The following is a 12,754-nucleotide window of genomic DNA, read 5'->3' as shown; positions in this document are numbered from 1 at the left end:
GGGGAGCGCCCTTCCAGCATCACTGGCAGGGGCGCGGGAGGAAGACCAGGAGGGGAGGACGCACCACCTCCTGAGGGATCTGGTGTGGGATTCTCCGTGGCCAACTCCTTTCCTCGCACACTGCCTCGCAGCCCTAGAAAATTTGGCCCAGATGCCCAGTTGATGTGGGAAACAGAGGCAGAGGAAAAATAATTAAATTTCCTTACCTATTGACAAGCCCTTAAAACAGGCAGAGTGACTCTCCTCTAGGGACTCAACTACCCCCACCTTAAGGCTTTGCTAAGGGCAAAGGACAATCCTACCCTGACCGACCCCCTACCCCCAGCCAGGATCCTGTAAGTCTACTTTAATACTTCCTTTGGAAACTTTATCTCTAAGCCTCCAAGATAGTGTCAACAATCATTCCCAAGCCTATGACCCACTGATATACATCTAAAGGGTCTCACGAAAAGGTTTTATTACTGGTAATGAATAACCTTTTCCCCAGACAATAGCTAGCCCCTCAAGGTCCTAGAAACCTTGCTTCCAAAATTCCTTAGAGACTTACGCCATCCCTACCCCCCCCAAACTTACAAGTATTTAATAGACCACTCCTCACATCCCGGGGGCAGCAGCTCTTCCTGACCAGGGTTCCTGTCCCTGTGCTTTCATAAACCACCATTTTGCACCAAAGATGTCTCAAGAATTCTTTCCTGATCATTGGCTCTGGACTTCACCCCACCGAACCTCACCTATGTTCTAGAACTTCATCACAGTAACCAAGATGGAAATGAACCCTTCCATTGTCTGCCTTCCATTTCCCAGAGGCTGTCCTGTCCACCTGCGCCCACTGCCCAAAGCTTCCTGTCCTCGGGAGCATATGTGTCTTTCCAAGACCTCCACTGACTAGGCATCTTTTACTTGTACTGTCCAACCAGCACCGTGTTACTGATGTAGTACATCAGGGTGATCTCGGGCACGATGTCCCTGCAGGCCAGATGTCAGTGAATTACGCTTCCACCATGAGGAGTTGGTCCAGTTCTGAGACCACACGATAAGTTAATATTGTTGTAGGGGATAAGAGCAAGCAGCCCCAAGATGGGCCACTTTGACAGAAAGCCTATTTTGCGTTGAAAGCAATGAAAACTAAGCAGATCAAAGTAAAAGCTCATTTACCTCCCCCTCAAATGCCCACCTGCACCAGGAAAAGAGCTATTAATAGAGATTCTGCTTTACAAGAAACTTATCTGCATGGTAAGGCAAACTTTGTTTTCCAAATATCTCCTCTGCCTTCCTGAAAATAGTTTGTCTTCCCTTTGTATCCTCAGGCCCTACCCCTCTCCTTTGGCTCACATTAGACTCCTGTTGCTTCTTTGGAGTTTCAAGTCTCTGGCTTCCCATAGGAATAAGACTAAATTTCCTTTTCTCTTGTTTGTCTGTCTCATGTCCATGTGATTCTTAATGCATCTGGAAGGACCTTGAAGGGCAGAGAAAATTCTTCCTCCCCAACACTGTCCATCTGCAAGCTTGCAAAGATTTGCGTGTGTGCATGGATATGTACACATGTGTGTGTTCTGAGTTGCCCCGCAAAATCTAATTAATAGTGTGGGTTGTGGTAAAAAATATGATGCCAAACATTTAAAGTCTATACATAGTAGTAGAATCCCTCTGTTCCTGGGGATATGTGTCTTACTTTCCAAGTTACCAGATTCCTCCCCAAAATGGTTGTACCCGTTGGCAGGTTGTGTTTGAGGTCTGAAAGTTTCTTTACTTTCTGGTATGATGAGAGGATTTTCCAGAAGCTTGTCTTTGTTTATCTCATTTTGGGGTGACATACTTCTGGTGTGGTTTTATAGATCTGCAGTTGGTGTTTTGTTTTCCAGAGAAACACTCATCTTTATGGCTCACCATTTAATTTCCCTGCTGTCAAGAGGCAGAATTAAGTTATTCCTCTTCTTAAAAGACTGATATAAGTAGGGAATGATGAATGCAAAATACTGTAGTTAAATATCGGCAGATAAGCTGATGGATCGGCTGTCACTTAGATTATGCTATAAACCAAAAGAAAGTAATATTTAATCATTTGGGAAAAAAAACAAAAACAGTGTTGAGGGATTTGGTGTACTTTGACTCTGAGTGACTCATGACAGCACGCTGTTATTTCCCAGTTAGCAGGAGGACTAAAAAGTACAAAGCTTAGAGAAAAGTCATTGTTTTCAAGAGCACGCAGGGTCTCCCAGAGGGTTTAAGCAATTGCGAAGTTGACAGTTACAGGATGACATCCATCCTTTTAAATTCCCATGTTGAGGTCTTAACCTCCAGGACCAGAGAGTGTGTCTGTGTTTGGACAAAGGGGTTTTAAAGGAGTAATTAAGGTAAAATGAAGGCATGGGGCTTGGCCCTAATCCCATATGACTGATGATTTTGGAAGAAGAGGGAAGACCATGGGAAGACACATGCCTTTGAAGAAGGTGGCTCCTGGTGTTCCTTGGCTGTGGAAGACTCTGGTCAGTCTCTGCCCGCGTCTCCACATGGACTTGGCCTCTTCTCTGTGTTTTCACTTCTTCTGACAAGGACACTCGCTGAGGGATTTAAGGCCCTCCTGGCTAATCCAGGATGAGTGCCTCTCAAGATCACTCACTTAGTCACTCCTGCAAAGAGTCTTTCCAAAATCACATGGATAGAGTCCAAATGGACGTATCTTTTGGAAAAGCCACCACTCAGCCCACTACAGGACCCATCCAGAGAGTCGAGGGTGATCTCATCTCGAGATCTTCAGCCTGATTACCCTTGCAAGGACTCTAATTCCAAAGAAGGTCACATTTGCGACTTATTAGAGTTAGCTACGGACATGGCTTTGAGGGCCATTGCCAGCCATCATCACATCACCTGGTGGGGGCATTGTGGGGCTGAAATTGGTTTATTCCTCTGAAGCACTTGCAATGGTATCTGAGAAAGTGACCAGTAAGTATTGGCTAAGTATTTTCATCATCCACATGTGTATCAAAAGCGAAAGGGAAGAGTTTTGAGGTAAGTGTGAAAGCACATTTCTTTGTAACAAAGAAGAATATTCCAATATTGGGATATATTTCAATATTCCAATATGGAATTTATACAGAATTCCAAAATTCCGTGTAAATAAGACTTCCGTGTAAAGGACAATGGAGTTTACCCACCCAGTCTATGTCCTATGTATCTCTCCTTTGCTTAATTTTGATCTGTACACTTTCCCTGTCATAGAGCCATCCCCATGAATGCAAGAGCATCCGTGAATTTTGCAAATCCTTTGAGCAAACTGTTGAGTTGGAGGGTGACTGGGACAACCCTCTGAATGTCCTGCTGGGGTCAGAAGTGAGGGTGGTCCTCTAAAGGGTTATGGGCCCCCTAAACTTGACTGTTGAGTTTACATTTTGCAGTTTGCCTCACCCTGAAGGCCACATGGTGGGTGTCACACTCTGGTTTCCTGTATCCTGGGGTACAAGCAGATTTTCACTTATGATGGTGAGTCTCTGTCACATGGATCAGTACCTCACACCACAGGGGGCCTTTCTTGCTGGAGTGAGAGGTCATGTAGGGAACTAGAGTCTGAACGGCATTCCAGGGGCCTGTGTCTGCCTTGGCTGAAGCCCCCCGAGTTCCTTCTATTATGTTCCTTTGTCAGGGTAGAGGGTGGGCCTCTGCTGGTTTTCCATTTCCCCATCCACAGCAGGAGACCCAGGTGCACAGTGGAGGCTGGAGCCTGAGCTTCAAGAAGAGCCCACCGCCATCCCACCGGTGGGGAGAAGGGGCTGGTTGTGAGGTCCGGGTCTGTGAGGGAAACATTCCTGTGGCTGCTGTGGTTGTAAACTTCCTTGATTTGGAGCCAGCAGGGGCTGGAGGTGTCCTCTTCCTCTGAGGACACCATGGAGCCAGACAGCTTTATGAGGACGGGGCGGGGGCACTGATGGGACCTCGGCTGTGACTCCTGTCTTCCCTGAAAGATGGCTGAGTGGCAGTGGTGGGGCCCCTGCTGGGAAGACCCGCCTGGATCCTCTGCTTTTAGAGCCTTTCAGCAAGCTGAGTAACGATCATCGCTGGGGATATTTTTCTCTGTTTTCTGGGTAACAGTTCTTTCTTAAGATAAGAAGTGAAGTTATTTTAAATGGAAATGGAGACAACTTATAATTAAACATGTGCAGTTAAAGCACATTTACTGCTAAGGTGGTCACGTCTTCATTTTGAACAGATACCACTGAAGCTAAATATACCACGGAAACTGTGAGAGCAATATCTATAACCTGGTAATAACGGCCGTTGTGACTCTGTTTGTTTTCCTGGGAGTCTTCACGGCAGCAGAGAAGACAGCTGAATGCCGTGAAATTGAGCTGAATGGGGAAGTGAAGGGTTCATGAAAATCATTCTTCCCCCCTGAATTGTCTTTTCACGAGTTGAGAAAAGTTTCCTCTATTTATGGTGTTTGCTGGTTTGGGGGAAATATCATTCCTTCAGTATGAATCCTCCTGACCATTTCCCTTACAGATGAAATTCGGTTATTACCCTCATTTGCATCTAAAATCTTGGGATCTGGATCAACTAGATCCATAGATCCCAATCCTCGGAATAATGCCTCACTTTTATGCCTGCTTTATATTTGGAATTTTTTTTCTTTAACTTTAGTTGTGCAGTTCAAAAAGTAATACAAGTCACCATGGGATCCAACATGGCACTTTTGGTCATTTGTTCCAGGGAAATGCAAACGTACATACAAAAACCTGCCTGTGAACACTCACAGTGACTTTATTTGTAACGCGAAAACTGGAAATGACTCAAATGTCTTCAGTGGGAAAGAGTTGAGTAATCAGTGGCACATCCCAAATCCCAATGGGGATCCCAAAATATCTCATTCTATATAATTCCCTTTATATAACATTTTGAAGGTACAAAATTACAGAGAAAGAGAAGACATTGGTGGTGGCCAGGCGTTAGGGACATGGGAGGGCAGAGGGAGCGTTGGAAAGATGGGCTGTTCTTCCATGGGGTGGCGATGAGACACATGTGTACAGGTGAAAAAATTATGTAGAACGAAATACACAAAAACACACACATGAATGTATGTGAAACTACCCAAATTTGAATAATGTCAGTATGTAATAATAATTATTAATATTAATAAATAATAATAATAACCACTTCCTGGTTGTGATATTGTGCAATATTTATATAAGATGGTACCATTGGCGGGAGCGTGGTGAATGGTATTTGAGGTCGCTCTGCTGTATTTCCTACACCTGCAGGTCAATCCATGATAACTGCAAAACGAAAAAAAAATAATAACTTAGAAAAGAAATACAAGGTCCTTGTTGACAACTTGGAAAGCATACACTACAAAGAACTACTATTACTATTTTGTTCTTCTCCCGTTCTGTGTCTTTGTTTCATGCACATATGCCCTATTTGAGTCCCCTGATCTCCAGTCTTCTTGTCACAAAACATAGTAACATTCTTTATTGTTTGAATGCCACATTTTATATTCTCTTCCTTGAAGACCAGAACATCCTAATGTAAGCCCCTGCTTATGTGGTAATATTGATGTGGTTTTATTTCTTCTGGTTTGCCCTGAGATTATTCCATTATGAAGTGAATGCTGGATTTTGTGCCATGAAGGACAACAAGGACCAATAAGGCAGCAGACACGGTGCTATTTCCCTGTAGTGGGTGGGGCTGGGGGCGTGGCATGTGGGATGAGGAGTGACAATTCCGCATCTTCTCGAATTGTCTTCACTTGTGGATGCCGGAAAAATGTCAACACGCTGAGAAAGGACTAAAAATCACAAGTCTAAGCGTAAGATGAACAAATGAACCCAACAGTATTTCCAATGAGTACTGTACTGGTGTTGAACGGAAGAAACTAGACACAAAACCAAACCAAAACCATACCAAAAGAAGTGAGTGAGAATAGAAAGGAGGGGACCAACTTAGGCAGGGTAAGCAGGTCAGGCCTCTCTACAAGTTAGTCTTTATGGCAAAAAGACACCCCCCCCCAAAAAAAAAAATCAGCCAAGAGGAGCATTCTGGGGCAAGAGACCTTATAGATAAAGAACTCACAAAACTCAACAGAAAACAACAGCAACAACAACAGTAAATCCTACAAGAAAACGTGGGTGAACACAGATATTTCATCAAGGAGGATACATGGATGACAAGCACGTGAAAAGATGTCCAGCATCATTACCCATCAGGGAAATGTCAACCCAAACCACAATGAGATACAACTGTACACCTGTTAGAATGCGTAAAATTAAAAATTGGGACATCGCCAAAGGCTGGTAAGGACGGAGAGAAACTGGATCTCCCTTAGGCTGCTAAAGGGAAAGTAAATGGTATTGCTCTTGTCGATAACATTCTGCAAAGTTTCTTCTGAAACTCCACCCTCCTTCACCCTACAACCCGGTAATCATCACACTCTTTGACATGTACCCCCGAGAAAGGAAAAGACGTGTTCCCACAAAAGCAGGAATATCAATGCTTAGAGGAGCTTTATTGGTACTGGCAAAATACTGGAAACCTTCCACGCGTCCTTCAGCAGGTGGATGGGTGAGTGGACGCTGGTACGGCCATGCCGCGGGGTACCACTCAGTGATACAAAGGAATGGTCGGATGCAGGAAACCACCTGGCTGGGCACGAAGGGCAGTGTGCTTACTGAAAAGTCAATACTGACCTGAAAAGGTTGCATCCTCTAAGATTCCATTCAGATTCCATTTTTGCAACGAGAGAACCACAGAGAAGGAGCACAGATGGGGGGGAGGGGAAGGGGCAGAAGGGTGCTACCAGGATGATCTTTCCCACCTGCGGGGGAATTCTGCATCTGGTTTCCTAGTGCTTACACGAATCTATGTATGGGGTTAAACTGTATAGAACCCCACACACATGAATTTGGGTTTAAAAAAAAAAGTCAAAAACCGACCGAGTAAGGGCTGTAGCGGAGTTGTCAGGTACCACCATTAATTCCTCGGTTTTAATGTATTTCAGCCGCAGAAGATGCCACCATTGGAGGTGCATACGTGAGATTCTTTGTCCTGTTTTTGCAACGTCCCACAAGCCCAAAAGAAAAAGCATATGTGGGAAAAATAAAGTAAGTGTAGAGCTGCTACTGAACTCTAAGAGCAGGAGGCAGGGTATTCCAGAAAGACCACCTTTCGGCAGGGGAGGGGATTTAGATACCGCCACATGGCCAACTAAAACTGGCTAAACAAAGGCTAAAAACTGAACGCATTAAAAAGAGAGACTGTCTGCGTTGGTCTCACTCCGTCTCGGAGCTCTCACTGATGGTTGTCATTTCTGAGCACATTTTCCCATGAGCAAGAGAGGCACTGCAGCACACAATGCCACTGGACCATCAGCCTTGCTGGCTCTAGCAGCGGGGTAGTTAAAAGCATATACAATTCCTATCGCCCCGCCCCCCGCAAGAGTGCCCCTTAACAGGACAAAAATGCAGTGTGTGAGACACATGCACACACACACGGCCCCCCCAGAAGAACCGAGAAAACCCAGACAGCACTCAAGGAGAAGTCCTGAGTAAAACATGGAGGACAACCTGTAGGTGGGGCCTGTAGTTTTGCCATGCACCACCTTGTGGTTTTTTTCATCTACAAACTCATGGTAGGCCTTCCGCGGCCATACTGACACCGGCTCCTTCGCTTCCCTCCTCGGCCTCAGGCCACCCAGTCAATGTGCAGTGCAAGCGACCAGCGGTAACCATCTTTGTGGCCATCCAGCCACTCATAGCCAATAACCCAGCACGTGAACACCCGCGAAGACGTTGGGCCAACTCGGTACCACAAATGTTCGCTTGGCGTTTTGAGGTGACGCCATTTCCTGGCGCACAGTGAAAATCGAGGAAGGGAAAGGATTCATGCCAGAGTGCAAGTGGGTAGAGAAAGCGAAGGGAAAACCCACCGAGACGTTCAGTTCTGTTCAGTTGACCCGAGTGTACTCGGGAAAACCTTTACCGATGGATAATTTCTGAAGACAAAGGAAAAGCGTAGACACCACTAAGCAGGTCAATGAAAGAAACTGTTGACTGTCAGTCATCGAAACACAACGGTGTAATATTCTGAGTGTTTCTGTTGCCGCCGGAATGTGACGGGACACATTTTTAGGGCTCTGTCAATACCATTAATATTTATGACCAATCTCACGGACACATCCATCAACGACTTCTGCTCGGGAATTGTTTTCACTGGCTGATGAGCCCTGAATGGCAAAATGGAGAGTCATTACATGAAGACTTTTATTTGCTTCTGTTTTACACACACCCTTAAAGGTGGTAAAATAGTAGAGAGGCTGCACTCCGAGAACGTAATTTTCTTTTTGAAAAGGAAAAGTCACCTTTATTTGTACCAGGTGAACTAGATTATTTATCTCAAAGCGGTGCCTAAACGTGCAGGTGTTCATGAGCACAGACCGACCCCAACCTGCTCTGAAATCCCACCTCCATCTCCTTTAATTCTGGGATTCTGCTTAAAGTCTGCACCCGGCTTCCCGCCCGGCTTCCCGGGTACTGGTGTGCTGGAGGAGAAAGCCCTTCCCGGCACCAGGGAACACGGGCTAAGATCCTCCCTTTCTGCCCTGCTCCTGGAGCCCCATGGTCTAGGAGGCATTCTTGGACCAGAGGAACTTCAGTTTCTTTCTCTGTAGAGAGAAATCTGCATTCCCTACAATGATCTGGGTTCCTTGGAGGATCAACGGTGAGACAACAACATTGCCCAGTGCTTATCCCATGACGTGCGCCCGGTAAAGGTTAACAGCTCCTTCTCCCCTGCGCACCAGCGTGCTCCAAGGGGACACACTTGAGAGCCACGGTGAGAGCAGAAATACTTCATAACGGGGGGCTGTGGTCACGGACCAGTAGGATTAGATGCAGCTGGTAAATGATCGTGCCCTCCGCCCCCTGGGGGGAGCCGGCAGGACATATGACAAGGCACCATTTTTTTTTTTTTTTTGCATAGGTTAGTGCAGAGCCCAGGACACCTTTTCCTAAGCGGCTTCACTTTACCAACCGCACTTTTGAGGGGCCGGAGCTTCTCCCGGCCCTGAGGAGGGCCCCAGGGCGGAGATTCCCGGGGCGCCCACTAGATGGCGCGCGCAGACCAGCTTGTGGCCACCCCTGCCCCGCGCTCCCCTCCCTCGGAAGGTCCCTGTGCACCTGCCTTCTCAAGCCCTTCACTCCCCGGGGAGCCCCGGTTTCCCCAAGTGTGAGGAACGAAGGTGCCCTGCGGTGTCAGCCCCACCCTGCGCTCCGCGCCGCACCTGTCACAGCCTGGAAAGTCGTAGCCTTTTTCCACCAGCACTGCCGCGGCCCTGCCGCTGGATGGACACCCATGGGCGGCTTTTTTTCTGGAAAGGCCTCGTTGTTTTTATGGGAAACGATGCACGCTCATGCTAAACTTCTGAACCACCTAAGGAAAAGTCAGAACCGCGGCACCCCCAGCGGGGCCATGGGTGAGATTATAGGTCCGTTACTGGACACAGCCACGTGCACGCTCATGCTCAGACGGGGGTCGTGCACGGGGAAGTGGACAGCAGGGACGCCCTACTTTACAGCAAGGAGGTCGAACTGTGCTGCCAGCTTGTTAAGCGCCACATTCCCCTTTTTACTTGTATTTAACAGAAGACAAAGAATCTGACGCGGAATTTCTGAGCTTCGAAAACCAATCGCTGCAAGAGATGCTGATCACAAAACACTGTGACGGGGGGAGCTTCAGGGAAACAAGTCAGGACCCGAGCCCTCTTCCTTCTCTTCTTACTCTCACCGCAGGCTCCCCCGAACCTTGTTTCCACGCTTCGAGAGGCCAGCTTTTGGTTCCCACGCAGCAGGTTTTCTTCTCATTTTAGGTCTTTATGTATGTATTTGTGCAAAAATACTGTTTTCCGATTTATCGGGGTGTGAGGACACACAGAGCTGTGGATAAACTAGTTGACATCACCTCACGTAGGTCCCGTTTCACAGGTGCGTGTGGTGGGAACACTTCAGGTCTGTTCTCTAAGCCGCTTTCCGGGGTGCGGCACAGTGTTGCTGACTGTCCTGGCCACGCTGTCCGTTAGAGCCCCAGGACGTATCCGTCTTATTCATAACTGCAGCTTCGTACCCTTGACCAGCATCTCCCATTGCCCCCAGCCTCCAGCCCCCAGCGACCGCCGTGTACTCTCTGCTTTTGTGCGTTCGACTGATTTCGGTTCTGCATGTGAATGAGAGCACGCGGCGCTTGTCCTTCTGTGTCTGGCTTATTTCACTGAGCGGACGCCCTCCAGGTCCTTCCACGCTGTCAAAGGGGGCAGGGTTTCCTTTCCTTAGGGATGAACAACTTCCGTGGACATGTTGTTCCCATATGTCCCATCTTTTATCCCCTCATACATCTGCCTTTAGGTTGTCTCCCCACCTGTGAGCAATGCTGCCGTGAACACGCGTGTGCAGGTGCCGCCCGAGAGACCACAGCGTCCGAGCTCCGCAATAGGGCGGCCCTTGGTTGCATGTGGTCATTTAAACGAAAACTGATCTAACGTTAAGTCCCATTAAATTTGGCCCGTCATTCTTTCCACACACCTGACCGAGGGCCTGTGTGCCAGGCTCCAGGGTGGGAGCCGGGACGCATGAGGGAACCTCATTTCTTGGCATTGGTGAGGGCAGCAGGGGCATTCCACCCAGAGACAGAAGTCTCCTGCCTTTTGGGGGGAGGTTTCTTTGGTGGCGGAGGAAGTATTCTGTCCCACAATTAGAGACCAGACGAAACCACTCACATCCTTGAGTGGAGTAGTCGTGCCTTCATTTCTTTATCGAGACCCAGCTGAAGAAGCTGCTGGTTCTTTCCTGAGAGAAGGAGTTGGGCCTTTAGAAAAGACCCAGGGAGGGGGCGCCGTGGGCCTGGGGGTGGGGTGGGATCTGCCACCCTGGAAAATGTCACCTTGGCTGGTGACAGTCAGGTATTCCCACCCTCCCTGCAGGGGAGCCCGGAGGTGGGGGAAGTAGCACTAGGAGTCGTGGGCAGCAAGAAACAGGGTGGGAGATGGTGCCGGTTGGCCTTGCTGTGCTTTGCTTCCTTTTAAAGATTTGAGATGACAATTGAAAACCAGGGGGAATATTTTATCTTAAAATGTAGGGCGTGTCGCGAACGCATGGGACGTTGAGCAATCCTGGGCTGGGACTCTCCCAGGCAGACAGTGGAGCAGAGCCCAGTGGTGCCCCCTTCAGGTGGGAATGAGCCCAGGGTACGGGCCTCCATCACTCACTTTTCTCCTACCCCATCCTTTGCTCATCCCGGTCCAAGGCTGGTTCCTGGAGAAATTTGACCCTATTCTGTGGTGTCCACAGCACCACTGTGGGCACCAGGGGAGTTTTTTAAACAGGGTGTGGGGTCCTGTTCCCAGGAGGCTTGTGATCAGACAGACGGCAAAAACACGCCCCCCCTCCCCCAGCCAGCACCCCCTGGCCAGCCTGCTTGGTTCCCTTGGCCCCCTTTGCACCTGGGAAACGCGGCTCAACGGCGTCCTGCTTGGAGATGAGTACTTGGCATCGACAGCTGGAGCTCAGCTGTGCCCTCTAAGCCCGTGTGGAGCAGCAGACAGTGCATGGGGCCAGGGAACACCAGGCAGGCCATCGAGCCCTTCCAGTGCAATCTCCTGGATGGAGACGGACTTTTGCCTGTCCCCGCAGTTTAGCATGGGGCAGGCCAGCTACATTCTGCCAGAATCTCCCGAGGAAGATTGTGACCTCCGGCCAGAGTTTCTACGATGCCTGCTATGTCTCCTTCTCCTCCTACAACCACGCCCACCATCCTCCAGGGGAAAGCATGGACAGAACATATGCTTTTCAGAACCAAAGCTATCGGAGAACCATTCGGCCCTAAATTAAACAGTTCATGTTTTTAACCCCTTAGCCCAGCTCTCTAGATCCCAAAAGGGGCTGCCCTGAGTGCCGTGAAGGAAGGCTAAGGAAGGAAAGATGCCTCATCTGCCTCCACGTTGCTGGGCGGACGGTACCAACATGAACTTAACATTCCGCGTGGAAATAAGGAACCTGCGGATACTGATGTCAGGGCTCGCGTCCATCGATATGTAATCGTAAGGGACACGTTGTCTGTCGTTAGGAAGCTTAAGAAGAGCCCATGATCATGATATTTTTTGGTGTTCTTTGAGCATTGTTTCTTTCATTTTTCCTTCTTTTATGTCATTTTCAAAAGAAGTGTTTACATTTTTTTTAAAGCCATAAGGACACATATTAAAATTATTCTGTAAAAGCGAAACAAACCAACTCATCACGCACCAGGCTTTCCTAAGTCTTCCTAAGACTCCAGGAGGCAGAAGGATGACCTGAGCCAGGCCTGCCAGGTGCCATTTCTACTGCTCCGGACGGCCTTCCCAAGGACCTCGAGGGACTTAGTGTTGCCCTAGGGTCCTCCAAGCCATCTGGGGTGACAACAGCTTCTGTGTTGGCTCCAGGAATGGGTGACTGTGAGCTGGGGCGAGACTCTGGACACCCCTGAAATGGACCCCATCTGCCAAATGGGGATGGCGATGCTCCCCAGAGGCAGCTTGGCCCCAGACTCCACAACTGCTACCCCGATTGTATGGTTCCCTCTCTGTCTACACCTGCCCCTCCACCCTGCATCACTCACTTACCCTCCTGCCTCTTGTCGACACTGGGCTGTGTGTCCCTGTCTCAATGCAGCACGTATCGATAGCACAGAGTTCGCAGACGATACTTGATTTGGATGGCAACACAGGAGATCATCCAGTCAA

At 48.5% G+C, this 12,754-nt stretch overlaps 1 protein-coding gene across 1 annotated transcript in view; it reads right to left on the bottom strand.

Moving 5' to 3' along the window:
- LOC116878511 (transmembrane protein 132B-like) overlaps positions 1 to 11,613 on the bottom strand; it is a 76,803-nt gene extending 65,190 nt beyond the window's left edge. The window contains 1 exon segment of the mRNA XM_032876106.1: positions 11,523 to 11,613. Within this exon segment, the coding sequence (XP_032731997.1) occupies positions 11,523 to 11,613 (91 nt within the window).
- Positions 11,614 to 12,754: the final 1,141 nt, after the last annotated feature.

Source organism: Lontra canadensis, unplaced genomic scaffold (assembly GCF_010015895.1).
Source record: "Lontra canadensis isolate GAN:19392208 unplaced genomic scaffold, GSC_riverotter_1.0 scaffold58, whole genome shotgun sequence".
Taxonomy (NCBI): domain Eukaryota; kingdom Metazoa; phylum Chordata; class Mammalia; order Carnivora; family Mustelidae; genus Lontra; species Lontra canadensis.
This window is presented reverse-complemented; position numbering and strand designations above follow the sequence as displayed.